The sequence below is a fragment of the Rana temporaria genome, chromosome 4 (genome assembly GCF_905171775.1).
Source record: "Rana temporaria chromosome 4, aRanTem1.1, whole genome shotgun sequence".
Taxonomy (NCBI): Eukaryota; Metazoa; Chordata; class Amphibia; order Anura; family Ranidae; genus Rana; species Rana temporaria.
This window is the reverse complement of record NC_053492.1, coordinates 277,785,513-277,812,075: the sequence shown is the minus strand read 5'-3', so window position 1 is coordinate 277,812,075 and position 26,563 is coordinate 277,785,513. Positions and strand designations below refer to the sequence as shown.

Genomic DNA, 26,563 nt, shown 5'->3' with positions numbered 1-26,563 from the left:
ATTTATGGTGAAAAAAAGGACGCCAATTTTGTTTGGGAGCCACGTCGCACGACCGCGCAAATGTCAGTTAAAGCGACGCAGTGCCGAATCTCGAAAAGGGGCCTGGTCTTTTAGCTGCATAATGGTCTGGGGCTTAAGTGGTAATTAAACAAACTGAAGTTAGTAGCTGATTGGTTACTATGCACAGCTGCACCAGATTCTGTGTACACCAGTTTTAGTAAATCTCCCCTATTGATTAACACTCTTACCGCAGTGCCCAGCATTATTTATTTAAGCTTTAAAGAGTAATGCTGGCCATACACTATATGAAAAATCGGCCAAACCCATTTTCGAAAAAAACGAACATTCGGCCATGAGAGCAAACAATAGGGCCATCATGTAATGACCGATAAATCTTTCATAAATGAATGCCTTTTTTTTGTTTTTGTTTTTTACATATACCTAGTGCAAACAGTTGGGACGAGAAACACATTAACCTTCCAATTTATCGTTTCTTCGGCAGAAAATTTCCAAACTTAGTTTTTTCGGCTCAAAAATGTCCCAACGATTATCGTATTTGTGCCCATTAACTGGTCGAAAAACAAGTGAACTGGCCAAATGACTGAATTTCGGAAGATTTTTCGTATAGTGTACAGTATGGCCAGAATAAGTCCACACACCACTAGATGCCTAAAGGGTCAGTCAGTTCTGTGTTCACAGAAGATTCAGGTATCTTTAAATTCTGGTTCACACTAAGGTGAATTGTTAGGCGACTGAGCTGCCAGACAAGTCCCGATTCACTCTAAGGCGACCGGTTAGGTGACTTAGCTGTTGGACAAGTCCCGGTTCACACTAAGGCGATCGGTTAGGCGACTTAGCTGCCAGACAAGTCCCGGTTCACACTAAGGTGACCTGTTAGGTGACTTAGCTGTCGGACAAGTCCCGGTTCACACTAAGGTGACCTGTTAGGCGACTTAGCTGCCGGACAAGTCCCGGTTCACACTAAGGTGACCTGTTAGGCGACTTAGCTGCCGGACAAGTCCCGGTTCACACTAAGGTGACCTGTTAGGTGACTTAGCTGCCGGACAAGTCCCGGTTCACACTAAGGTGACCTGTTAGGCGACTTAGCTGCCGGACAAGTCCCGGTTCACACTAAGGTGACCTGTTAGGCGACTTAGCTGCCGGACAAGTCCCGGTTCACACTAAGGTGACCTGTTAGGTGACTTAGCTGTCGGACAAGTCCCGGTTCACACTAAGGTGACCTGTTAGGTGACTTAGCTGCCGGACAAGTCCCGGTTCACACTAAGGTGACCTGTTAGGTGACTTAGCTGCCAGACAAGTCCCGGTTCACACTAAGACGACCGGTTAGGCGACTTAGCTGCCGCACAAGTCCCGGTTCACACGAAGGCGACCTGTTAGGCGACTTAGCTGCCGGACAAGTCCCGGTTCACACTAAGGCGACCTGTTAGGTGACTTAGCTGCCAGACAAGTCCCGGTTCACACTAAAGCGACCGGTTAGTCGACTTAGCTGCCGCACAAGTCCCGGTTCACACGAAGGCGACCTGTTAGGCGACTTAGCCGCCGGACAAGTCCCGGTTCACACTAAGGCGACCTGTTAGGTGACTTAGCTGCCAGACAAGTCCCGGTTCACACTAAAGCGACCGGTTAGTCGACTTAGCTGCCGCACAAGTCCCGGTTCACACGAAGGCGACCTGTTAGGCGACTTAGCCGCCGGACAAGTCCCGGTTCACACTAAAGCGACCGGTTAGGCGACTTAGCTGCCGCACAAGTCCCGGTTCACACGAAGGCGACCTGTTAGGCGACTTAGCCGCCGGACAAGTCCCGGTTCACACTAAGGTGACCTGTTAGGCGTCTTAGCTGCCGGACAAGTCCCGGTTCACACTAAAGCGACCGGTTAGGCGACTTAGCTGCCGCACAAGTCCCGGTTCACACGAAGGCGACCTGTTAGGCGACTTAGCTGCCGGACAAGTCCCGGTTCACACTAAGGCGACCTGTTAGGTGACTTAGCTGCCAGACAAGTCCCGGTTCACACTAAAGCGACCGGTTAGGCGACTTAGCTGCCGCACAAGTCCCGGTTCACACGAAGGCGACCTGTTAGGCGACTTAGCCGCCGGACAAGTCCCGGTTCACACTAAAGCGACCGGTTAGGCGACTTAGCTGCCGCACAAGTCCCGGTTCACACGAAGGCGACCTGTTAGGCGACTTAGCCGCCGGACAAGTCCCGGTTCACACTAAGGTGACCTGTTAGGCGTCTTAGCTGCCGGACAAGTCCCGGTTCACACTAAGGTGACCTGTTGGGCGACTTAGCTGCTGGACAAGTCCCGGTTCACACTAAGGTGACCTGTCACAGCTTGCATTGACTTCTATTAAAGAAGTGGTTTTCAAGCCACGCTGAAGTCACGCTGTGCGGGGCGGCTTCAGAGTTGGACGAATTTGAAGCCTCCCCAGTGTGAACTGGCACTAAGAGATCATATTTCCTTTTATATCCCAGTTCTGCTCCACTTAATTGGTCATGGCTTGTCACTTGCAAAGTGGCTAGACATGTATTCAGATGCCAAAAGTTGCAGAGGGTTGGCCAGCCCCACCTTTTGAGTATATACAGTATATGCAAAAAATTGCGACAGAGCTGTTTCCCTTAAAATAGTCTGATTTATGTTTATCAGACATCTCAATACTCTAAAAAAAAAGTTACAGGATCCCAAATGTTCACGTTAATACAAATAGTGGTATTGTTTTAATTTGTTACAGATATCAGCAGTTGCACTTACCAAATGTACCAGAAGATGGCAGCACAAGCTAACTCATAATCATTTCATTTTGTTCTGATTTGTTCACATTACTTGTTTCACCTGTAACCATGGAATTTAATTCTTGTCAATGTGATTCCCATTATCATTAATAGAAAGTAAAATTGTCTGATTATTTTATTTCACAATTTCCTACATTTTGTTTTCAGCTATGAACTGGTGAAGTACCTGAGACATTACATCAAGAGCTCTCTAGGATCCGTAATAGAAGATGAGACGGAGAGGTGCACCTTTGCACAAAGTCAAGGAGAGGGATCGGGCTACGACACGCTCGTACAACGTGTTACCAGGCGGACACGTGAATCCAAGGAGTGAGTTTTCGCACATTTTAATAATCCTGAGGCCTCATTAGGTAGAGAATGATGTATTGCTTTGCTGCTGACAATAGGATTACACAAGGGGTTGGCAACAAACAGACATTTTATTGCCGGAAGGTATTAATTGGTGCTATCTTAATATTTAAATAGTTGTCCTTTAAGGCATATGTGAACTATAACAGTGAATGTCTCTTTCCTGGAAAAAACAAACAAACATTGGAAGTGTTTTGTTAGGCTTCATGTACACGGGACATTGTTCAACCTCTCCTGAACGATGAAATTGAGCTAGAAACCCGCATCTAAAATCGCCCGTTTAGTCGCGTTTAGCCAGGTTTGCGTCTAGAAGCATTTGAGAAAAAAAATTACAAATTTTGTTTAACCGCTTCAGCCCCAAGCCATTTTGGTGGTCAAAGACCAGGCCACTTTTTGCGATTCGGCACTGCGTCGCTTTAACTGACAATTGTGCGGACGTGCGACTTAGTTCACAAACAAAATTGTCGTCCTTTTTTTCCCCACAAATATAGCTTTCTTTTGGTGGTATTTGATCACCTCTGCGATTTAAATTTTTTGCACTATAAACAAAAAAAGAGCGACAATTTTGAAAAAAAAAAATCAAATATTCTTAACTTTTTGCTATAATAAATATCCCCCAAAAAATATATATAAAAAAACTTTTTTTTTTCTCAGTTTACGCTGATATGTATTCTTCTACATATTTTTGGGAAAAAGTATCCGCAATAAGCGTTTATTGATTGGTTTGCACAAAAGTTATAGGCCCAGATTCTCAAGAGATACGACGGCGCATCTCCAGATACGCCATTGTATCTCTGCCTAGCGCTGTCTTATCTATGCGACTGATTCTTAGAATCAGTTACGCATAGATATCCCTTAGATCCGACAGACAGATACGTCTCTTACGCCGTCGGATCTTAACTGCAATTTTTTTTTTTGCCCGCTAGGTGGCGCTTCCGTTGATTTCCCCGTCGAGTATGCAAATTAGCTAGATACGCGAATTCACGAATGTACGCGCGGCCGACGCAGTAAAGTTACAACGTTTACGTTAGGCTTTTCCCGGCGTAAAGTTTCCCCTGGGTCTATATGGCGCAGTCAATGTTAAGTATGGCCGTCGTTCCCGCGTCAAATTTAAAAAGTTACATCGTTTGCGTAAGTCGTCCGTGAATGGTGCTGGACGTAATTTACGTCCAGGTCAAAACCAATGACGTCCTTGCGACGCTGGGATTTTTTAGGGACGGCGCATGCGCCGCAACTTTACACGCAAGTGCTTTGTGAATAAAGCACTTGCCTGAAAAACTTACGGCGGCGTAACGTAAATCAGATACGTTACGCCCGCCCAAATTTACGCCCATCTACGAGAATCTGGGCCATAGTGTCTACAAAATAGGGGACCGTTTTATGGCATTTTTATTATTATTTTTTTTTACTAGTTATGGCGGTGATCGGCGATTTTTATCGGGACTGCAACATTATGGCGGACACATCGGACACCTTTGACACCATTTTGGGACCATTTTCATTTTTACAGCCATCAGTGCTATAAAAATGCACTGATTACTGTAAAAATTACACTGGCAGTGAAGGGGTTAACCACTAGGTGGCGCTGCAGGGGTTAAGTGTTCCCTAGGAAGTGATCCTTACTGTTAGGGGGCCGTGGCTACACGTGACACGTCATTGATGACCGTTCCAGATCACAGGGAACGGTCATCAGTGTCATGAGGCAGAATAGGGGAATGCTTTGTTTGTTGCTGACCGCAATCGTGGGACTCCCGGGAACATCAAGTTCCAGTGACCCGCGGCATCACTCACGAGGCACGCGTGCCCGCTGGGCGGCAGATTTAAAGGGACGTATCAGTACGCCAATCTGCCTGCCCGTGACATTCTGTCAACGTAATAGTCGTGCAGCAGTCGGCAAGTGGTTAAAATGAAAAACGTCTGTAAACGAAACGCTGCTAAATGCGAGTTACCACGTTTGGCGCTGAAATGCCTCTGAACGCAGCTTCTAAACGCATTTTTTTTTTTTTTTTTGGGGGGGTTCCAGAAAAAGTCTCTAAACTCACACTGCCTGTAAACGACTATAAACGACCCTGTGTACATTTACTGATAAGATAACATAGAGGAGAGTTCAGGAGCAGTTGAAAAAAAATGCCCAACTTCTCCTAAACGTCCGTTTACCAGCAGCAGTGTACAGGAGGCCTTAGATCTGTTCAGAAGGTGCAAAAATGCCTGTTGATCCTGCCAGAAATTCTATCAGTTGATAAAGTCCTGTGCTCTCTGCCAGTGCTACACTCTTATTAGTTACATTGACCCCTGCTTTCTCTAAGGATTACAGAATCCCTACCCCCGGAGCAGAGGAGTGATGGTGGTGGTGGTGAGGGGGGGTTCTGTGGATTTGTATTATGATGACAGCATTGCTTCTCTATAGATTAAGTACAATGAATGAGTGTTGTCACCCTAGGACAGGAGGTGGGTTGCTGGCAGGACAACTAGGTGAAAAAAGGGGGGAAAAAGGCACCACATCTAAGGACTGGTAATCTACCATATGTTCCATTATATGTCTGTCAAACACATTTACGGTATTGTTTTTCATTAAAGTGGTTGTAAACCCTTATATCTACCCAGCGAAGTGACTAGCCTCAGGGGATACACATTGTACCTGTTTATCTGCAGTATTCTCTCTATCTGTTAAAAGTGCTGAATTATAAGCTTGTCTGAGCTTTTAGAAAAAAGGTGGCATAGAGCTGAAGTTACACTCTGCAGAGCTCAGTGGGGAGAGCTCTGACAGCTGATTGGAGGGAAGAGACACACCCCCTTTACACAGCACACAGGAACAGAGCTGAGGCTGCCAATCTGCTGGAGCTCCCTCCCCTGTCTCCATTTTTCTCTTGGTGTCAGGAAAATTTGTCAGAAGTGATTCATGCTGATAGAGGAACAAAGCAGCAGACAGAAATGAAACTTAGCCCCCGCTCCCACCAGTGTGACATGTAATGCGATTAGACAGGTCAAATTGCATGACAAGTCACAGTCTATTGTTGGTGCGACGCCGACTTTGCTTTCTTGCACTGATTTGAAAAAGTAGTTCCTGCACTACTTTTGGTGATTTCAGGTGCAAGTTACTCCACCCCCATCTCACTCATTCATGTCCTTATGGACCTTGCTTTGTACACTGGTGAATAGTCATGTTGGAACATGAAGGGGATGTCCCCAAACTGTTCCCACAAAGTTGGGAGCATGAAATTGTCCAAAATATCTTGGTTCCCTTCACTGGAACTAAGGGGCCAAGCCCAACCCCTAAAACACACACACACACACACATACATACATACATACATACATACATACATACACTACAGTATATTGTCAAAAGTATTGGGACACCTGCCTTTACACACAAGGGGTCAGATCCACATAAATTTGCATCGGCGCAGTGTATCAGAGATACACTACGCCGCCGTACCTTACCTGGCGTATATTCAAATCCTCAGCGAGTTTGCGCCTTAAGTTACGGCGGCGTCGTGTATTTCTGGCGGCGGATTTCGAATTGGGCGGGTTGGGGGCGGGTTTCATTTAAATGAAGCGCGTCCCCGCGCCGATTGAACTGCGCATGCTCCGTTTTGAAATTTCCCGCCGTGCTTTGCGCGAAATGACTTTTGCAACGACGTCATTTTTTTAACTTAGACGTGAGTTACTTCCATCCCTATTCACGGACGACTTACGCAAAAAAAATAAAAAATTCAAATTTTGACGCGGGAACGACGGCCATACTTAACATGGCAAGTCTATCTATACGCCGCAAAATACCAGCTTTAACTATGCGCCGGAAAAAGCCAACCTACAGACGACGTTAGAAAATGCGACGGCCGCGCGTACGTTCGTGGATCGTCGTAAATCGCTAATTTGCATACCCGATGCGGAAAACGAACTCCACCCAGCGGACGCCGAAGTATTGCATCTAAGATCCGAAGGCGTACGAAGCCGTACGCCTGTCTGATCTTGCCCAAAAGCCGTCGTATCTTGGTTTGAGGATTCAAACTAAAGATACGACGCGGGAAATTTGAAAGTAAGGCGGCGTATCAGTAGATACGCCGGCGTACTTCGTCTGTGGATCTGGCCCATGAACTTTACTGACATCCCAGTCTTAGTCCGTTGGGTTGAATATTGAGTTGGCCCACCCTTTGCAGCTATAACAGCTCCAACTCTTCTGGAAAGACTGTCCACAAGGTTTAGGAGTGTGTCTATGGGAATGTTTGCTTATTCTTCCAGAAGCTCAACCTGATGGAACACTTTTGGGATGAATTAGAGTGGAGAATGCGAGCCAGGCCTTCTTGTCCAACATCAGTGTCTGACCTCACAAATGTGCTTCTGGAAGAACGGTCAAACATTCCCATAGAGACACTCCTTGTGGACAGCCTTCCCAGAAGTGTTGAAGCTGTTATAGCTGCAAAGGGTTAGCCAACTTAATATTCAACCCTACGGACAAATGGCCCGTACACACGATCCGAATATCGGACGAAAACTGCCATCTGAGGAAGAATCGTATGATTTTCGGATCGTGTGTACACTACTTTCAAGAGCCGATCATGACAGTTCATCCGATTATTATTCGATCAGACAAGCACGAAAATTTTCTTTGTACGATACCAGATCGTACGATTTTCGTTTAGTCAGTAAAGTTGTCATCCGAAAATACAATACAAATACATTACAACACATGACATAACTTCCAATATTTTTTTTCTTCTATCGTATGAGAATTTGTGACTTTAGTAACCTATTCAATTTCGACTTGCGACTATTAAGCGAAAAAAGTCTTACGATCTGTCGTACGATATTCAGATCGTGTGTACGGGCAATAAGACTGGGATGCCATTAAAGTTTTCAAATGCTGTGCCTGAGTTAGTTTCGGTTGTCAGGCTTTCTTTTATTTTCTCCTTTTTTCTATAGTGATCCTGCCTCCTAGTTATTTCCTGTTGGCTTTCTACTATATTTATGGAGGAGCGCTGTTGTCACCCTAGGACAAAAAGAACAGGATGTTTGTGTAGGGACTACAGATAAGAGCTCAGTGCAGAGGACACAGGATGCTGGATTTCTGCCAGGGTAAACTGGTATTTCTTTGCAGTTATCGAACAGCTATAACAAAATAGGTTCAGTAGTATTTAAAGTGGAGTTCCGACTACAGAATTCTTTTTTTAAGGCATCCCCTCACACTGCAGTAATAACACACATAGGGCCAGATTCTCGTAGAATCCGCGGCGGCGTAGCGTAAGCCATTTACACTACGCCGCCGCAAATTACTGGAGCAAGTGCCGTATTCTCCAAGCACTTTCTCCATAATTTGCGGCGGCGTAGTGTAAATGGCCCGGCGTAAGGCCGCGTAATTCAAAGGGGGGCGGCTTGTATTTAAATTAAGCGCGCCCCCGCGCCGATCGAACTGCGCATGCGCCGGGCGGAAAAATAGCCCAGTGCGCATGCTCCAGCTCACGACGGAAAACGTCAATGACGCCGACGTGAGCGTCATTGACGTAAAGTCGTATTCGCGGACGACTTAGGAAAACGACGTAAACTATGGAAAAAGACGACGCTGACCCGACGCCATACTTAACATGGCATACGACGGACCTTCGTAAACTTACCCCTCATATAGCAGGGGTAAGTTTACGCTTACGGAAACGTCGTAAATTCACTGCGTCGTCCGTGCATCTCGCGTAAATAGCTAATTTGCATAGACGACGGGGAAAACGACGAGGCGACACCTAGCGGCGGGAAAAAAAATTGCATTTAAGATCTGACAGCGTAAGAGCCTTACGCCTGTCAGATCTAATGGATATCTATGCGTAACTGATTCTAAGAATCAGTCGCATAGATACGACGGCCCAGATTAGGACTTACGACGGCGCAAATGGCGTTGCGCCGTCGTAAGCCCTTTGAGAATCTGGGCCAAAATCTATATGTATTTGCTAGTGTATAGTAAGCATATTTAAAAAAAGTTTTTTTCTTAATTGTCTTCTGACCCTTGCCATGATGAGTGTGTTCATATGAAGCCCAATCGCAACCACTTTCTGTATAACCGATCGAGAGGTGCATGCTTGGTAACCAACATGCACCTCTCGATCTTGCGCATGCGCGATGCTCCGCAGGCCGTAGAGCTGATTGTTTAGCAAGTTGCCATAACAAAGGGCGGCGACGGAGGAAGGTCCCGCCCCGGTGTTATGACAGCATAGATAACATTATCTATGCAGAGGAAAACCAGGAAGACTTATCCTTTCAAGCAGTTAAATAATTTGCAGCGCTTGGATAAGGTGAAGTATTCCTAAAATCTTGGAACAAATACTTTAATATACTATAATATAATTATAGATCTATATGTAGACAATGGAACCTTGGATTACGAGCATAATCCGTTCCAGGAGAATGCTTGTAATCCAAAGCACCTGCATATCAAAGTGAGTTTCCCCATAGAACTCAATGGAACTGAAGACCATTCGTTCCACATTGATTTCTATTGTATGCAGTACAGCATGTGACCAGAGGTGGGGGGGTGACAGAGAGACTCGGAAATACTCGGAGATCGTTCGGAGCCACTCGGATGCACTCAGAAGCTCTCGGAGAGGTTTGGAAACACTCAAGTGTTTCCGGATGCATCTGAGTGTCACCAGCACCCTCCCACCATTGGCAAAATGGGGTGCTGCACACCGCAGAGGCTTGAATCCTGCTTGTTTTGTGATACAACTCTCGGAAACCGAGTTAGGATTAAAAAAAAATAATAGCTCGTAATGCGAAACTAACCCTGTTACTCGCACTATTACTGTATATATAAAACCAAACACAAAGATCGCCGCATTTCACAGAGGTCCTTCTGCTCGGCTGCTCTATATGGGACATCCAAGTGTTCTGCAAACAAAGGGCTTTGTTCCCTTTTTAAAAATGGCGCTGTGATCCGCCGGTCAGGAAATAACGTGATTTTTTTTTTTTCCACACACTCCTGCCCACTGACTCTTGGGAAACGATGACTCACATTTCCCAGGAGCACAGGCGAGGGAAGAAGTGACACGGAGCACCGCGGAGCCGGAAGTGGCAGATTAGGAGCCCCCACCTAGCAACAGGACACCTTTAGTAAATAAAAAAATAAAAATAAATTCACTGCAAATGTTTTTTTATTATTAATAAAGGACTGATAAAATGTGAAATCGGTTTCAGGGTGGAACGTCGCTTTAACAGGCCAAATGGCAGCAAATAAGAGAAGATCGCTGTTAGGGTTTACTTATACTCTGTAAATGTTGCCTTTGATGTAAAGACTTCATTCCCTTGGTATTCTTTGCAGAACAGCAACTACCGTAGTGTTCTGCAGCTCAATATTTAAAGTGGTTTTAAAGTAGATAAAGCTGTAGTGATATCCACTATTGCAGGAAGTTGCAAGCAGCAATGAGCCCATATAATTACAGCTGTACTCCAGACAAAAACATAAATGGAGCTCATTTAATTTCCAAAAGATTTGTATCTCTATCCATCCAGTACTGAGATTTATACAGCCCAGTCTGGCAGGGTAGGAAACCTGATTTTTCTCTGTAGCAGTTAAAGTGTCACTAAATCCAATTAAAAAAATATATATATCTTGTTCAATACCTTCATTTGAAGTACTCTATGTTCTAATGGTAGCATCAGACTGCACATCATGAACAAGTTCATTTACAGCTTTCTCTACCTCTGCATCCTTTATGGGGGAGGATTTCTGTTATTCTCCATTGTCTCAATAAATGTGGTAATGGAGCCACCCTCCTTGGTGAGTCTGAAAAAATGGTATATGAAATTATTTTGATTACATTCAAGAATGTAAAGTACTGAAAACTGGATTAAAATGTTATTTTTAGAATGAGAGTTCAGTGACACTTTAAAGCCCAACTTAAAAAATGATCCTTTGCATTGGGGTTTAACCCCCGGAAGAATTTACCCACTTCACGACCAGCCCATTTTTTGCATTACGGCACTGTGTCGGTTTAACTGACAATTGCGCGGTCGTGCGACGCTGTAACCAAACAAAATTGATATTTTTTTCCCACCACAAATAGAGCTTTCTTTTGGTGGTATTTGATCACTTCTGCGTTTTTTTTTTTTTTTAAATATTATTTTGTGCGCTATACACAAACAAAAAGTGACAAAAATCCAATTTTTACTTTTTGCCACAATAAATATAAAAAAATAAATAAAAAATGTCTTTATCAGTTTAGGCCAATATGAAAAAAAAGTGACAATTTTGAAAAAAACAAATTTGTTTCACTTTCTGCTATAAAACACCCCCCCCCCCCCCCCCAAATGTAAAACAACTAATTTATTAATCAGTTTATGTATTCTTCTACATATTTTTTTTTTTTTTTTAATCGCAATAAGCGTATATTGATTGGTTTGCACAAAGGTTATAGGGCCAGATCCACAAAAGGGATACGCCGGCGTATCTACTGATACACTGTCGTATCCCTGTTTCTATCTATGGAACTGATCCACAGAATCAGTTTCTCATAGATAGGCAGAAGATCCGACATGTGTAAGGGACTTACACTGCTGGGGGCATTTCGAGTCGAAATGCCGTGTCAGGTATGCAAATTAGCACTTACGGAGATCCACAAAGCTTTTCAGCTTCGTTTTTTCTCCGTAAGTATTAGTTTGCAAACGCAAAATTAGGGCTGCTTTTACAAGGTGTAAAGTTAGTACACCATGTAAAAGTAGACCCTTCTTTCCCGCAACGCTGTCTTTTTTTTTACTTTTTTTTTTTCCCGACGCAACTTTTTTTACCCGGCGCGATTCACAAAACTCGGCGTAACGTAAAACCGCGCAAAGCACGTCGGGAAAATGACGTCGGGAGCATGCGCAGTACGTCCGGCGCGGGAGCGCGCCTAATTTAAATGGGACTCGCCCCATGAAATTAGGAACGCCTTGCGCCGGACGATTTTAAGTTACACCGCTCAAAATTTCTAGGTAAGTGCTTTGTGGATCGGGCACTTAGGTAGAGATTTTGCGGCGGTGTAACTTAAATGGAAAAAAATACGTTGCGCCAGGTTTTTGTGAATCTGGCCCATAGTGTCTACAAAATAGGGGAAAGATGTATGGCATTTTATTTTTTTACTAGTAATGGCGGCAATATTTTTTTTTTTTAGCAGGACTGCGACATTGCGGCGGACAGATCGGACACATAATGGACATTTTTTACACTTTTTGGGAACCAGTGACATTATAACAGTACTGTAATCAGTGCTATAAATATGCACTGTTATTGTACTAATGACACTGGCCTGTAAGGGGTTATCAGGGGTGATCAAGGGGTTAAATATGTTCCCTGTTTGTGTTTTCTAACTGTGTGACTGGGGGAACACTTAGATCCATCTTCCTGCTTAGTAGAAAGACCGGATCTGTGGGATCTCCCCTGTCAAAACGGAGATCTGCCTTGTTTACACAGGCAGCTTCCTGTTCTGTCACTACGGGGAACAATTGCGGGTGGTGCGCACCCACAAAAGCGAGTTCCTGAGCCAACGTACAGAGATTTGTGGGAATGAGCCAACCTGCTGGAAGCAGCAGACTGATGAGTTCATCACTTTGTCATTCCGGGACTTTGATATTGTGGCGGACATTCTGACACTAATTGACACTTTTTCGGGACCAGTGACACTAATACAGTGATCAGTGCTACAAAATATGCACCGTCACTTTACTGACACAGGCTGGGAAGGGGTTTACATCAGGGATGGTCTAAGGGTTATCTGTGTGCCTAGCCAGTGTTGGTGCACTGTGTGGGAGGTGGTTTTACTAGGGGAAGACATGGATTCATGTCCCTGGTTTGCAGGAACACAGGATCCATGCCTTCCCTACTGACAGAACTGCAATCTGCCTTGTTTACATAGGCAGACTGCCTTTCTGCCTCTGTACTGGATGATCATTGGGGTGCCGGCGGACACCCGCAGTCTGTAGTACCCGCAGATCAGCTCCTGCTGTGTACAATCACAGTGGGAATGGGCTACTGGCAGGGCTCGTGCGCACCCCCACCCCGGAAGTGTCAGATCATGTACTAGATACGTGATCTGAGGGAAACCTTGCCGCCTTCCCGCTGTATGAGTGAGTGAGTAACTTGTATAGCGCAACAAATGCGAACCAAATCGCCTCAAGGCGCTTCCCGTCCAGAGTCCTTCCGGTCCTTCAGAAGAGGTGGGTCTTTAGTTTTTTCCTAAAGGCCTGATGGTTTTCTTCCAAGCGGATTGTAGAGGGTAGAGCATTCCAGAGCCGTGGTCCTTGGACCGAAAATCTACGTTCTCCCTTCGATTTGTAGCGGGATTTAGGAATTTGGAGAAGGTTTTGGTCGGTTGACCGGAGAACGCGCTTGGTGACGTAGGGTTTTATTTTCTCGCTTAAGTATTGGGGAGCGTTCCCCTGTATACATTTGTGGGTGAGGCAGAGTGTCTTGAATGTCACCCGGTCCTGTACGGGCAGCCAGTGGAGGGATCTCAAGGCTGGGGAGACTGATTCCCACGGCTTTTTACCTGTTACCAGTCTGGCTGCCGTGTTCTGGACGACTTTTAGACGAGGAATCTGGTATTTTGGTAGTCCTAAATAGAGGGAATTTGCGTAGTCGAGTCGTGAGTTGATGATCGTTCCCACAACTACTGCCGTGTCCTTTTCTGGAATGAAGGGGATGAGTCTACGTAGCATTCGGAGCAGATGATGAGAACCGCTGACAACTGATCCTATTTGTGCATCCAACGTCATGTCAGAGTCAAAGGTGACTCCGAGGCTTTTGGCTTTATTGCTTGGTGCGATGGTTTGTCCGAGGATGGTGGGTGGTGTCCCGGTTGTCCTAGAAATGGATTTCCTATTTGCGTGAAGGGTGAGTAGTTCTGTTTTGGATCCGTTAAGTTTTTAAATATTTGTATATTTAAGTTATACGGTCGACAAGTGGTTAATAGCCCATGCATCTATTGAAATCATGCTGCTACCCTTGATAGCCCTTGATTAACAAGATGAGATGGAGACTCATGCTCGGATGACCCCAGTATTCAGATATTCAAACGTCCAAGCAGAGAGAGAAAAAAAAACAGCACCACAAGGTCTCAAAAATAAAACATATATACAGTTTTATTAGATCTATCCGATAAAAGGGAATCAATACCTGTAATTAGTGACACATTTCAGCCTCTTACATTGGCCATAGCCATAAGTTATGGCTAAGGCCTATGTAAGAGCATGAAACACGTCAATAATTACAGCTTTTGATTCCTTTTATTGGATGGAGCTAATAAAACTGTATATATGTTTTATTTTTGAGACCTTGTGGTGCTGGATTTTTTTTCTCTCTTTGATTGGAAGTGGTTAATTGCCTGTAATGCACAATTTTAGGAAAACTTGATTACAGGGCTTACTCCACTTTTAAGTACACAATGGGACCAGAGCATGTATGTAAAACTAAAATGTACTTAAAGTGAAGCAATACTTTTTTTCACTTCTCAATGCATGCAACTGCATTGCAATAGTCATTTACAAGCATAACGGATTATTTAGGCAAGATGGCCGACCCTTTCACTTATGGTTTGGGAGAAGAGCCATGTCAAGCTGACCACGATTTCCCATAGACGTCAATGTTAAAAACCGGGAGCAGTGCCATGTCAAGCTTACCAAGATTTCCCATAGATTAGACATGTGCACACTGAAATATATATACATTTTTTTAAATGTATTTATTCAGTTTCTCCCAAAATTATTTTTTATTTATTTAGCTTTGTTAAAAAATGCATTCGTCCGAATATCCGAATGAATTAAGGTCGAATCTGTCATTGAAGGCTTATGGTGTCTGTCGAATGTTCTAAGAAGATTTGACGGAGCAGCTAAACTGTACAATGCCGCAATTGTACATATCCGGTCGAATGTTCCGCCCACAAGCAATAGAAGAATTCTAATGTTTTGTATGACACTAGTAATAATTATATTCATAAATTATTACTAGACAACCAACATTCAAATTCTTCTATTGCCCTTTGGCTCGAGCATTTGACCAGAAATGTACGATTGCGGCGTCGTACAGTTTAGCTGCTTGTCGAATCTTCTTAGAACTTTCGACAGAGACCATAAGCCTTCAATGACAGATTCAACGTTTGTATGTTTTTCGCTGCTTTGTCAAATCTTTGTCATTCATGTCATATGGTCTACCCCAACACTGTCTCTATAATGTCGACTCTTTCCTCTCTATGTAGAATACTCTTGGAGTAATAGAGTTAAGGTTAGGCACATTCGACCACAGGTTTGATAGGCACAGACAGGGATGGACTGGCCATTGGGACTACAGGGAGTTTCCCGGTGGGCCGATGGCTCAGTGGGCAGGCTTCAGTGACAGCGGACCGCTGCCCCCCTCCGCTCCTCTGTCTCTCCCTCCCCGCAGTGCTCACCTCCTCTCCCTCCCTGCAGCGCTCACCTGGGGGGAACAGAGAATCGGGGGGAGGAGCAGGGGGGGCGACAGAGGAGCATGGGGGAGGGGACAGACAGCTGACTCAACAGCTATGGCCTGGGAGTTTCTCACTTCTGCCTAAACTTGTCCCGGGAGCACCGAACTGATTCTTTGCCCCGGGTGAAATAATGTCTAGCTTCCCTACTGGTACTGCCTATAAGAGTACCAGTACCAACTGTTCTATTCTAATAAAGTAGAACGGCTAGTGAAGGGGAAGAGGGGGCTTGGGTGGCCGGGGGGGGGGGGGTGCGGGAGTTGTCCGGCCGCCATAGGAGAGACATGTCAAAGTGGGCAAGTCTGGATGAAGTCCAGGGCCAAATTTTTGTCCCAGTCCAGCCCTGGGCACAGATTGCTATTGTCAGCATCATGTCGAATCTTCTATCCATATCGAACTGTTGTAGCTACGAAAACAATTTTTTTTTTTAATGTCTGATCTTTCGGATTTCGTATTCTGCGCGTTTATTTTTGTTTGTTAAAACGATAACGAAAATACCCAAAATTTGGACGAAAATGCATTCGGACGAAAACGAATACACATGTCTACCATAGATGCCAATGTGTCTGTACTCGTGAGGGTATGTAAAGTGGGGTATGCCTGTACTGTGTTTTTCTGCCTTCTTATAACGTCCTCCGTGAGGTCTCAAGCTTCTTCGCCTTTTCCCCTTCACTTCTGTTTGTTTGGAACAGGCAGCACACATTAGTTGCAGTCATATGCCCACTACAAATCCCATAGTCCATGGTCCATCTCAGTAGCAAGAAAGAGAGGGTGGCTACCTTCCTACATAAAGTGGGACTTTGGAGAACGAGCTTAGCCACCCTCTAATTCAGTGGTCTCCAACTGGTGGCCCTCCAGCTGTTTGCGAAACTACCAGTCCCATCATGCCTCTGCCTGTGGGAGTCATGCATGTAACTGTCAGCCTTGCAATGCCTTATGGGACTTGTAGTTTTGCAACAGCTTGAGACCCCTTGATCTAATTGGAAGTCGGATCACAGGATCTTTGCAGATTTGGTGGAGGCTGAGAGAATAGGAGGTATATGTTGAGTTAAAAATAAATACTTGAATAGAATTTTTTTTTAACTAGAGTTTAGTTTTGCTTTAACCACTTGAGACCCGCGCTATTGACAAAAGACGTCAACAGCGCGGCTCTCAAGTGCCAACAGGACGTCTTTGGACGTCATTTAATAGCATTATCCGCGCACGCCACTGGGGGGCGCAGCGGGTAAACACTGTCCCGGCGCATAGCTGGGAAGCCGATGCGTGTACCTGGCGGCCGCGATGTCGGCCGGGTACACGCGATCGTCGGGAAGACAGCGGGGACGTGGAGCTCTGTGTGTAATGATGGAGTGTAAACACAGAGCTCCACGTGCTGTCAGAGGAGAGGAGACCGATCTGTGTCCCTTGTACATAGAGACACAGCATCGGTCACCTCCCCAAGTCACCCCCCTCCCCCCACACAGTTAGAACACACCCAGGCTACACATTTAACCCCTTCCTCACCCCCTAGTGTTAACCCCTTTCCTGCCAGTCACATTTATACAGTAATTAGTGCATTTTTATAGCACTGATCGCTGTATAAATGTGAATGGCGCCAAATTTGTGTCAAAAGTGTCCGATACGTCCGTCGCAATATCGCAGTCCCAATAAAAATCGCAGATCGCCGCCATTACTAGTAAAAAAAAAATAATAAAAAAAAAAACGGAAAATTGTATACTCACCTTTCCGTAATTTTCCTTTCCTGACGCATCTTCATGGCAGCACACAATGGGTTGTGACTCCGCCCCCACAACCTGACAGGATTGGTTACCTATAAATTTGAAGAGGGAACACCCCGCACCATTCTCTGTATATATCATCATTAAACAGCAGGGTGGGATCTGTGTGCTGCCATGAAGATGCGTCAGGAAAGGAAAATTACGGAAAGGTGAGTATACAATTTTCCGTTTTCCTGACGCATTCATGGCAGCACACAATGGGAAATAACTCGCCAGTCGGGAGGGTTTAATGCAATAGTATTTATTTCCTAGTGAGCGGAAGAATTGGCCCTGATGATGGATCTACCAAAGTCGGCTGTAGACAAAAGAGCAGCGTCCACTCTATAGTGGGATATAAACGTATGCCTGGAAGACCAGGTTGCTGCCCTGCAGACGGATTCTGATGAGACACCACAATATGCTGCCCAGGATGTTGCCACTGCCCTGGTCGAGTGCGCTCTGATGCCTTCCGGAACTGTAAGTTGTTGAACAGAGTAGGCCTTCTCAATAGTTTTGACTAGCCAGGAGGCGATGGTACGAGAAGTAGCTGCTTGGCCGCGTCTGGCTCCGTGTGGAATGATCAGGAGAGCCTCTGTCTTTCGAAGGTGAGTGGTAGCCGAAAGGTAGCTGGATATGGTAGTTTTAATGTCCAAGGCGTGAGGTTCGCCGTTCTCGTCCGTAAGATGTGGAAGGACGATATCCTGGTTGTAGTGGAAGGCAGAAGCAACCTTTGGTAGGAAACGGTCTGAAGGCCTTAGTACCACTCTGTCGGATAGGAAGACTAAATAGGGCTCCTTGGCCATCAGAGCCTGGATCTCTGACACCCTTCTGGCTGAAGAAATAGCGATGAGGAAGGATAATTTCAGAGTCAAGTCCCACAGGGAAATGGAGTCAAACGGAAAAAAGGGTGGTAAGGAGAGGGCCTCTAGAACCACCGAAAGGTCCCATGTAGGAAAGGATGGTCTTCTGGGGGGTCTGATCTTCAGACAAGCTCTCATGAATTGAATAACCAGAGGGTGAATAGCCCATCTAGTGCCTGTTATGGCAGACAGGGCGGATATCTGTACCTTGAGGGTACTTGAATTCAGTCCCTTATCAACGCCCGACTGCAGGAACTCCAGAATTTGGGATAGAGCTGGAGAGACAGGATCCCAGCCTTTTAATTGTGCCATCAGAATGAATCTTTCCCAAACCTTAGTGTAGGTAGTATTTGTGGAATTTTTCCTGGCTTGCATCAGTGTCGCTATCACCTCTTGGGAGCAACCTTGTTCTCTCAGCCTAATCCTCTCAACCTCCATGCTGTTAGGTGCAGTCTGTCCGGGGCCGGATGGAGGAACTGGCCTTGATATAGGAGATCTGCTGAGAACGGCAGGTGGATTGGAGGCCGGGTGTTGAGCTGCAAGAGGGTCGTGAACCACGGCCTCCTCGGCCAGAATGGCACCACCATGATTACTGTGACTGAGGACCTCCGGAGCCTGGCTAGGAACCTCGCTATTAGAGGAGTTGGGGGAAAGATGTACCCCAGGTTGAAGTCCCAAGGGTGTACTAGGCAGTCCGTCCCCTCGGCTGACCGAAAGGGTGCTCTGGAGAGGAACCTCGGGCATTTGGCATTCGCTGGTGTTGCTGCCAAGTCGATCTCTGGGATGCCCCATGCCTTCGTTAGGAGGGAAAATGCTCGGTGGTTCAGAGACCACTCGTTGTTTGAGAGCGATTCCCGTCTCAGATAGTTGGCTAGCACATTCTGCGCTGCCGGAACATATACTGCATTCAGGTCCAGAAGGTGTACCTGAGCCCACTCCACTATGGGACGAACTTCTTACAACAGCGTGCTACTCCGGGTATTACCGTGTCTTCGAATGTAGGCCACCGGGACCTTGTTGTCTATCCGGAGAAGGACACTCTTCCATCGTAGTAGAGATGCGAAGGCTAAGAGGGCTTGGAAGGCTGCTCGTAGCTCCAATACGTTGGAGACTACACCCTGAGCCGGAAAGTGCCACTGACCCTGGACCACATGGTCCTGATAATGAGCCCCCCAACCTCTCTGACTGGCGTCTGTTGTCACTATCTCCGGACTTGGAGGGGCTATAAGCCTGAATCTTCTGAGGTTGGGGTGGTGAGTCCACCACCAAAGCGAGTGCTTCACCCAGTCGGGAATACGGATGGACTGGGACATTGAGGTCCCGTTCCACTGTCTGAGGAATGCGTTCTGCATCGTTCTTATGTGTCACTGGGACCACTGCACCATGGGTATGGTTGACGCCATGGAGCCCAGCATGCTCAGGCAGGTTCTGGCTGACGGACGTCTGGAGGACATTAGATTTTGTACTTTCTGCACCAAAGGTACTACCTTCTCTAACGGGAGCTGTACCTTGTTCCGCTTGGTATCCAGCTCTGCCCCCAGGAATATCATGACCTGTGAAGGTTGCAGGCTGCTCTTCCGCCAGTTGATCAACCAGCCAAAGTTCTGGAGGGTCGATATTAGGGTCTCCCGCTGGAGGAGCAGAGTCTCCCGATCTTCTGCCAAAAGGAGAATGTCGTCTAGGTAGTGGTGCACCCGTAGCCCCTTTTCCCTGAGGAGTGCAATGAGGGGAAGGAGAACCTTCGTGAACAATCTGGGTGCCGAGGAGATGCCGAATGGTAGACATCGGAACTGGAAGTGGCACTTGTTGATGGAAAAACTGAGAAATTTCTGGAAGGCTGGATGGATTGGCACATGGAGATAGGCGTCCGACAAATCTACGGACAGCATCCAGTCTCCCAGATTCACTGCCAGAAGGATGGACTGGAGGCTCTCCATCTTGAAGGCCTCTATTCTGATTCTTGCGTTGAGCCGCTTGAGGTCCAGAACGGGCCGAAGATCCCCCGACTTCTTTCGCACCAAGAATAAAGGGGAATAAAATCCCCTGCACCTTAGGTGCGGAGGAACCTCTATAACTGCCTCTTTCTGAATTAACTCTGAGACGTACTGCAGGAGCAGTTTCCTCTTGTCCGGGGAAGAAGGTACTTTGGTAGGACGAAAGAAACTTCCTGGAAATGCCCCCATAAAATTCCATTTGTGGCCATATCTGACCGTGGAGAGTGTCCACGGGTCCCTTATGTGCTCCGCCCAAATTCGTGCAAAACTCCTGAGCCTGGCACCCACCTGAGCTGGGTGGGCAGGCGAGCCTTCAAAAGGACTTCTGCTGGTCTCCGGCGGTGAAGGCCTTGGATTTCTGGACCCTCGCAAAAGGACGAGTCGACCTCCAATCCCTTCTGAAATCCTTGCCCGGGCGATAGGATCTAGTATCCCTGTACCTGTCCGGCAGATTGCGCCTGAAGGCAGGGCCCTTCTGAGGCTTGGGTTTTCTGTCGGAGGGAATAAGTCCAGACTTTCCCCCAGTGACCTTAGAAATTAGAAGTGACCTTAGAAATTGCTGAGTCCAGCTTCGCACCGAACAGGTTCGTGCCGTCATAGGGTATTTTACACCAATTAGATTTGGAAGCAGAGTCAGCGACCCAGGGTTTCAGCCCCGGGAGCGGCTGCGATGTGATCGGCTATGCCTAGACCGATAATGACGAGAGGGTGATCTTGACCGACTTCTGCGTGAGCGTTTGCTAGATGCATGGCTGGATCTCCTTCTTTGCCGTGGACTTGCATCTCTAGGCCTGATGGGACTGCAAAAACAATGCAGTGTTAGTGGCCGGCACTCTTTTGTCTCTTCACTACTTACCAACTTGGACGGCCTCCTTACCTTGTTTGCTGGTGGTGGTCTGCTAGGGCAGTGGGCTCCATGAAAAGGATGCAGGGACAGCAGCAGGTGTCTGAAAGGAGAAAGGAAGATGTTAGGCTTAGGAGAAGGAGAAAGGAGCAGAAGGGCCTGAAAGGAGAGAAGCCCCCAAGTACCTGGAGAGCTTTCCTGAAATTTTTTAGGCAGAGCAGCAGCCTAGAGGGAGGAAAAACAGATTTCCCTATTTTTAAAATTGGCGCCGTAGTCGCGGCGCTGATGACGCGGCCACGCATGCGCAGTAGCGTCCCGCGCAGAGCGCCGCCATCTTAAGTGAGGGCGAAGGGAACCGCCGACGCCATCAGCCTGCTGCGCACATGCGCAGAGCGACCAGGAGACGCGGCGGCGAGAGGGACAGCAAAGCCCAGCAAAGCCCAGGTAAACTATTGGGCAAACTGGGAACTAGAAGTAAAAATAGACCACTAATAATGAGCCAGAGCAGCACAGCAGCCTCTAGAAAGCATAGAAGATAGCAAAAAAAGGAAAGGGGAGCCATGCCATATTAAGCTTATTTAAAGCTTGTAAAACAGCCAGGATAAATTGCCAGGATGAGACCTTGGACAGACCCCTGAGACCACCAGAGCGGGGTTCCCACCATATAGCTCTATTAGAGACTGTACAGGAGGGACTTCCAAACAGGAGAGGCCTGAACCTGCTGGGGCGATTGCGGTAAGAGGCAAATCTTCTTGTAACGTCCAGTCTTGTCAGGTGAGGATAAAAAAGAGAGTGGTGCGGGGTGTTCCCTCTTCAAATTTATAGGTAACCAATCCTGTCAGGTTGTGGGGGCGGAGTCACAACCCATTGTGTGCTGCCATGAATGCGTCAGGAAATCATAATTCTGTCCCCTATTTTGTAGGCGCTATAACTTTTGCGGAAACCAGTCGCTTATTGCGATTTTTTTTTTTTTTTTTTTTTTTACAAAAATACGTCGAAAAATACGTATCGGCCTTAACTGAGAAATTTTTTTTTTTTTTTTTAATTGGGATATTTATTATAGCAACAAGTAAAAAATATATATATATTTTTTTTAAATTGTCGCTCTTTTTTTGTTTATAGCGCAAATAATAAAAGCCGCAGAGGTGATCAAATACCACCAAAATAAAGCTCTATTTGGGTGGAAAAAACGACGTCAATTTTGTTTGGGAGCCACGTCGCACGACCGCGCAAATGTCAGTTAAAGCGACGCAGTGCCGTAAGCTGAAATTTTGCCTGGGAACAAAGGGGGTTTATGTGCCCAGTAAGCAAGTGGTTAATGTAGATTTACAGTTGTACATTGAATACAGAATATTTGTGTGCCTTATCTTGCTGGTAACTTTATCTTTTGGATATTCATGAATTGCGTTAAGCTGATCTGAGCAGTTCTATAATGCTCTAGAACAGCCACTTGTGTTCAGCCTGTCGTTCTCAGGTTCAGGTCTGATTGATAGTTGTGGCTTAATGCAAATAGCCCCTAATTGTGACATTTTCATATATGATGTCCTCTGTATTCAACCTGCCATTATCTTTCTATATCTGAATAATTTGCTGAAATGCATTTAAGGCGCCTATATATTATTTAGTAAGATAATTTGATCCCTTTCTGTAAAAATCAAAGCATATGCAGGCATTTAGTATATTTTGAAAAAAATAATAATAATTAGGCAGTGTGCAGTATGTCATTTTAATCTTGGAGACCATTTGCATGCAACATATAAAGCTTGCTCTAGTGAACATGTTAATAAAATAAAAACGTTCAATCGCCTTTTTTAGTTGTAGTCCAAATAAAATGCAGACGTGTGGAGCACCATAGACTGAGAGCCTTTGTCAACATGATTGGAATTTTCAAGTGAATAAACGGTACGCAATTGCGCGGCTTGCATTAGCCTTCATGGTTTGCGATGATAAATCATACACATAAGAGGCACTTAGGTAGACCTTGAAACCTTTCTGAGAAAATCATGTGAATGTAGTCAGGAATAGGAATACATATGAAAGAGTGTTTGTTTATGTTCTTAGAAAGTGATGTAGCTGGAAATATACAAAGTACACTTGGTTCGTTCGTTTTAATTTTTTTTTTCTGTATTGAACCGCTTGCCGATCAGCCGCCGTGATTATACTGCGGCAGGTTGGCACGGCTGCACGAATCAATGCACGTGGCGATGTCCAGCTGCGAATCGCGATCGATCCTCAGAGAGCCAGAACAGGGATCTGTCAATGCAAACGGACAGATCCCCGTTCTGTCAGGGAAGTAGAGAAAGATCTGCTGTACCTAGTGATCAGGAACAGCGATCTCTCTCTCTACTCCCTGTCAGTCCACTCCCCCCACAGTTAGAAACACCTCCCTAGGGAACACCTACCCCTTGATTGCCCCCCTAGTGTTAACCCCTTCCCTGTCAGTGACATTTATACAGTAATCAGTGGCTAATATATATATATATATATATATATATATATATATATATATATATATATATATTAGTGTGTGTGATGCAGTGTTTTTTTTGGGGGGAGGGGGGATATTTATTGTGGCAAAAAGTAAAAATATATTGTATTGCAAAAAATGACCTGTTCATTATGGGGGTACATTTTTCCGGTCCTTAAGTGGTTAAAATTCTGTCTCTTACAAATACGTGCGCAATTCCTTGATCAGAAATAAGTCCAAAATATTGTAAAATTCAGTTAGCTCAAGTGATAATAATTTAGATCATCTGGCTTGCAAGCTTATGTTATCAGAAAGGTAGGTTGCCTTCCCTACTTCAGGTCCACCCTATAGCAGTTTTACTGCTACAGTGTGGCACCAAGGGCTGTCTTAATGAGAGGGCACACCTGGGCACTGCTCAGGGGCCCCAGCTGCATGGGGGGCCCCTGCTCTTTCCCCAAAGCAGCTGGTTCTTGAGCCCGGGCTGCCCCAAAATTGGGGCAGCCCGGGATGCCCCTCTACATCACAGATATCCCTCCCCAGCACTCTGACCCCTCTACACCCTAGATATTCCCTACCTCCTACCTACTTGATTTCTGTTTACCTGCACTGTCTCCATTGTAGGGGCTCCAGAGCATTACTTTGCCCAGAGGCCCATAATGTTATTAAGACGGCCCTGGTGGCACCTGTGGTCCGAATCCTGTGTGTGTGTGTGTATGTGTATGTGTATGTGTGTGTATATATATATATATATATATATATATATATATATTATACATGATTTGGATCTTCTGAGTAGGGGGTGTGCATAGTCTGAGCCCAGCAGCAGGTACCGCAGACTCTGTCTGCCGGCACCTGCTGATGATCGAGCAGAGATGCAGAACGGCAAAGCAGGGACATGAATCCATGTCTTCCCCTAGTAAAAGTACCTCCCACAGTTTAGAAAAACACAGGCTTTGCACACATTTAACCCTTTGATCACCCCTGATGTTAACCCCTTCCCAGCCAATGTCAATAGTACAGTAACGGTGCATTTTTTTAGCACAAATCGCTGTATTGGTGTCACTGGTCCCCAAAAAGTGTCACTAACATGTCATTTAGTATCAGAATGTCTGCCACAATATCGCAGTCCCACTATAAGTCGCTGATTGCCCCCATTACTAGTAAAAAAATAAAAAATATCCCATAGATTGTAGATGCGATAACTTTTTCCCAAACCAATCAATATATGCTTATTGGGATTTTTTTTTACCAAAAGTATGTAGCAGAATACATATCAGCCTAAATGAATGAAGACATTTTTCAATTTTTTTTTATTGGATATGTTTTATAGCAAAAAGTAAAAAAAATGCTCTTTTTTTTTTTTTTTTTAATTGTTAGGGCAATATTCTCCTAGATTTCCCGCGGGTGGCGCGTAAGCCATTTACACTCCGCCACCCCAACCTACAGGAGCAAGTGCTGTATTCCCCAAACACTTGCTCCGTAGTTTGGGGCGGCGGAGTGTAAATGGCCCGGCGTAGCCACGCGTATCTCCAAGGGGGCGGCTTCTATTTAAATTAAGCGCGCCCCCGATTCTAACGAACTGCGCATGCGCCGGGCTTGAAATAGCCCAGTGCGCATGCTCCAGTTCTCGGCGTAAAACGTCAATGACGCCGACATGTGCGTCATTGACGTAAAGTCGTATTCAAGAACGACTTAGGGAAACGACGTAGCCGACGGAAAAACACGACGCGGACCCGACGCCATACTTAACATGGCCTACGTGGGACTTGCGTAAACTTATCCCTCATATAGCAGGGGTAAGTTTACGCTTACGCAAACGACGTTAGCGACGGTTACGCGACGCAAATTTGTTCGGGAATCGGCGTATCAGGCTCATTTGCATAAACAAATGAGACCTGAACGTAAACGCCATCTAGCGGCGGGCGGAGTAATTACATTTAAGATCCGACAGTGTAAGTGACTTACACATGGCGGATCTTAAGTGTATCTATGCGAAAATGATTCTAAGAATCAGTCGCATAGATACACGGGCCAAAAAAGAGAGATACGATGGAGTATCCTGAGATACTCCATCGTATCCTTACTCAGAATATGGCCCTTAGTATTTTTTGTTTATAAAAAAAAAAAAATGCAGAGGTGATCAAATAGCAACAAAAGAAAGCTTTATTTGTGGTGAAAAAAAGTACATCAAATCGCCGCATGACTGCGCAATTGTCAGTTAAAGTAACACAGTGGCGTATCGCAAAAATGGCCTTCTCATGAATGGGGGGTAAATCTCCGGGAGGTCAAGTGGTTAAAGAGACTCTGCCATTAAGAACTGCTGCAGGTAAAAAATGCAGGTACATGCTGGGATGGCAGACATTTGCTGTATCAAAAGTGAACTTAAAGAGTAGATCCAGTCGTTTTTGTGTTTATTAAAAGTGAGCAGCCACAAAAAGTGTTGACTTTTAATATGCACACACTCACCTGTCGCAGGATCCAGCGATGTGATCATCTGAGCCAACCCATTCTCCCTCTTCTCCAACCCATTCTCCTTCTTCTCTGCCCATCACAGGCATCTCAATTGTAGGCACCTGGCTGTGACAGCTTGCGGCTTTACAGCCAGGTACCCACTGCGCATGCTATGAGTAAACACTGAAGTTGGTGTGAAACGCGTCAGCTGTCCCAGGTTCCGCTGTTGTGACTTGTAGTGCCTGTTTCCATTTTTATACATTAAAGTTACGTTGGATTGGAGTGCGGCTGTCCTGATCATCTTTTGTTCTTATTTACCCACTGCTCATGCGTAAGTCGTGCTGTGCCTCCTCTGGTACCCCCCCCCCCCCAAAAAAAAATTAATGCCAAATGTGGCAGGGGAGAAGTGGAGGAGTATTTAAAGAGAAGCTCTGCTTTAAAGTGTATGTGAACCATAACATTTTAATATACTTCAGCTTACCAGCCTACGATATGGTGGATGCACTAGTTTTCAGACTTTTTTGCCTTAATTTTCACCCGGTGATACTGCAAATAACACGATTTCCTAATCATTGTGT

The 26,563-nt window shown here is 45.6% G+C and overlaps 1 protein-coding gene across 3 annotated transcripts in view; it reads left to right on the top strand.

Moving 5' to 3' along the window:
• TBC1D32 (TBC1 domain family member 32) overlaps positions 1 to 26,563 on the top strand; it is a 552,992-nt gene that overhangs the window by 16,172 nt on the left and 510,257 nt on the right. For all 3 annotated transcript variants that reach the window (XM_040350328.1, XM_040350326.1, XM_040350327.1), the window contains exon 3: positions 2,957 to 3,118. In XM_040350328.1, coding sequence (XP_040206262.1) covers positions 2,957 to 3,118 — 162 coding nt within the window. The remainder of the gene's footprint in view (positions 1 to 2,956; positions 3,119 to 26,563) is intronic.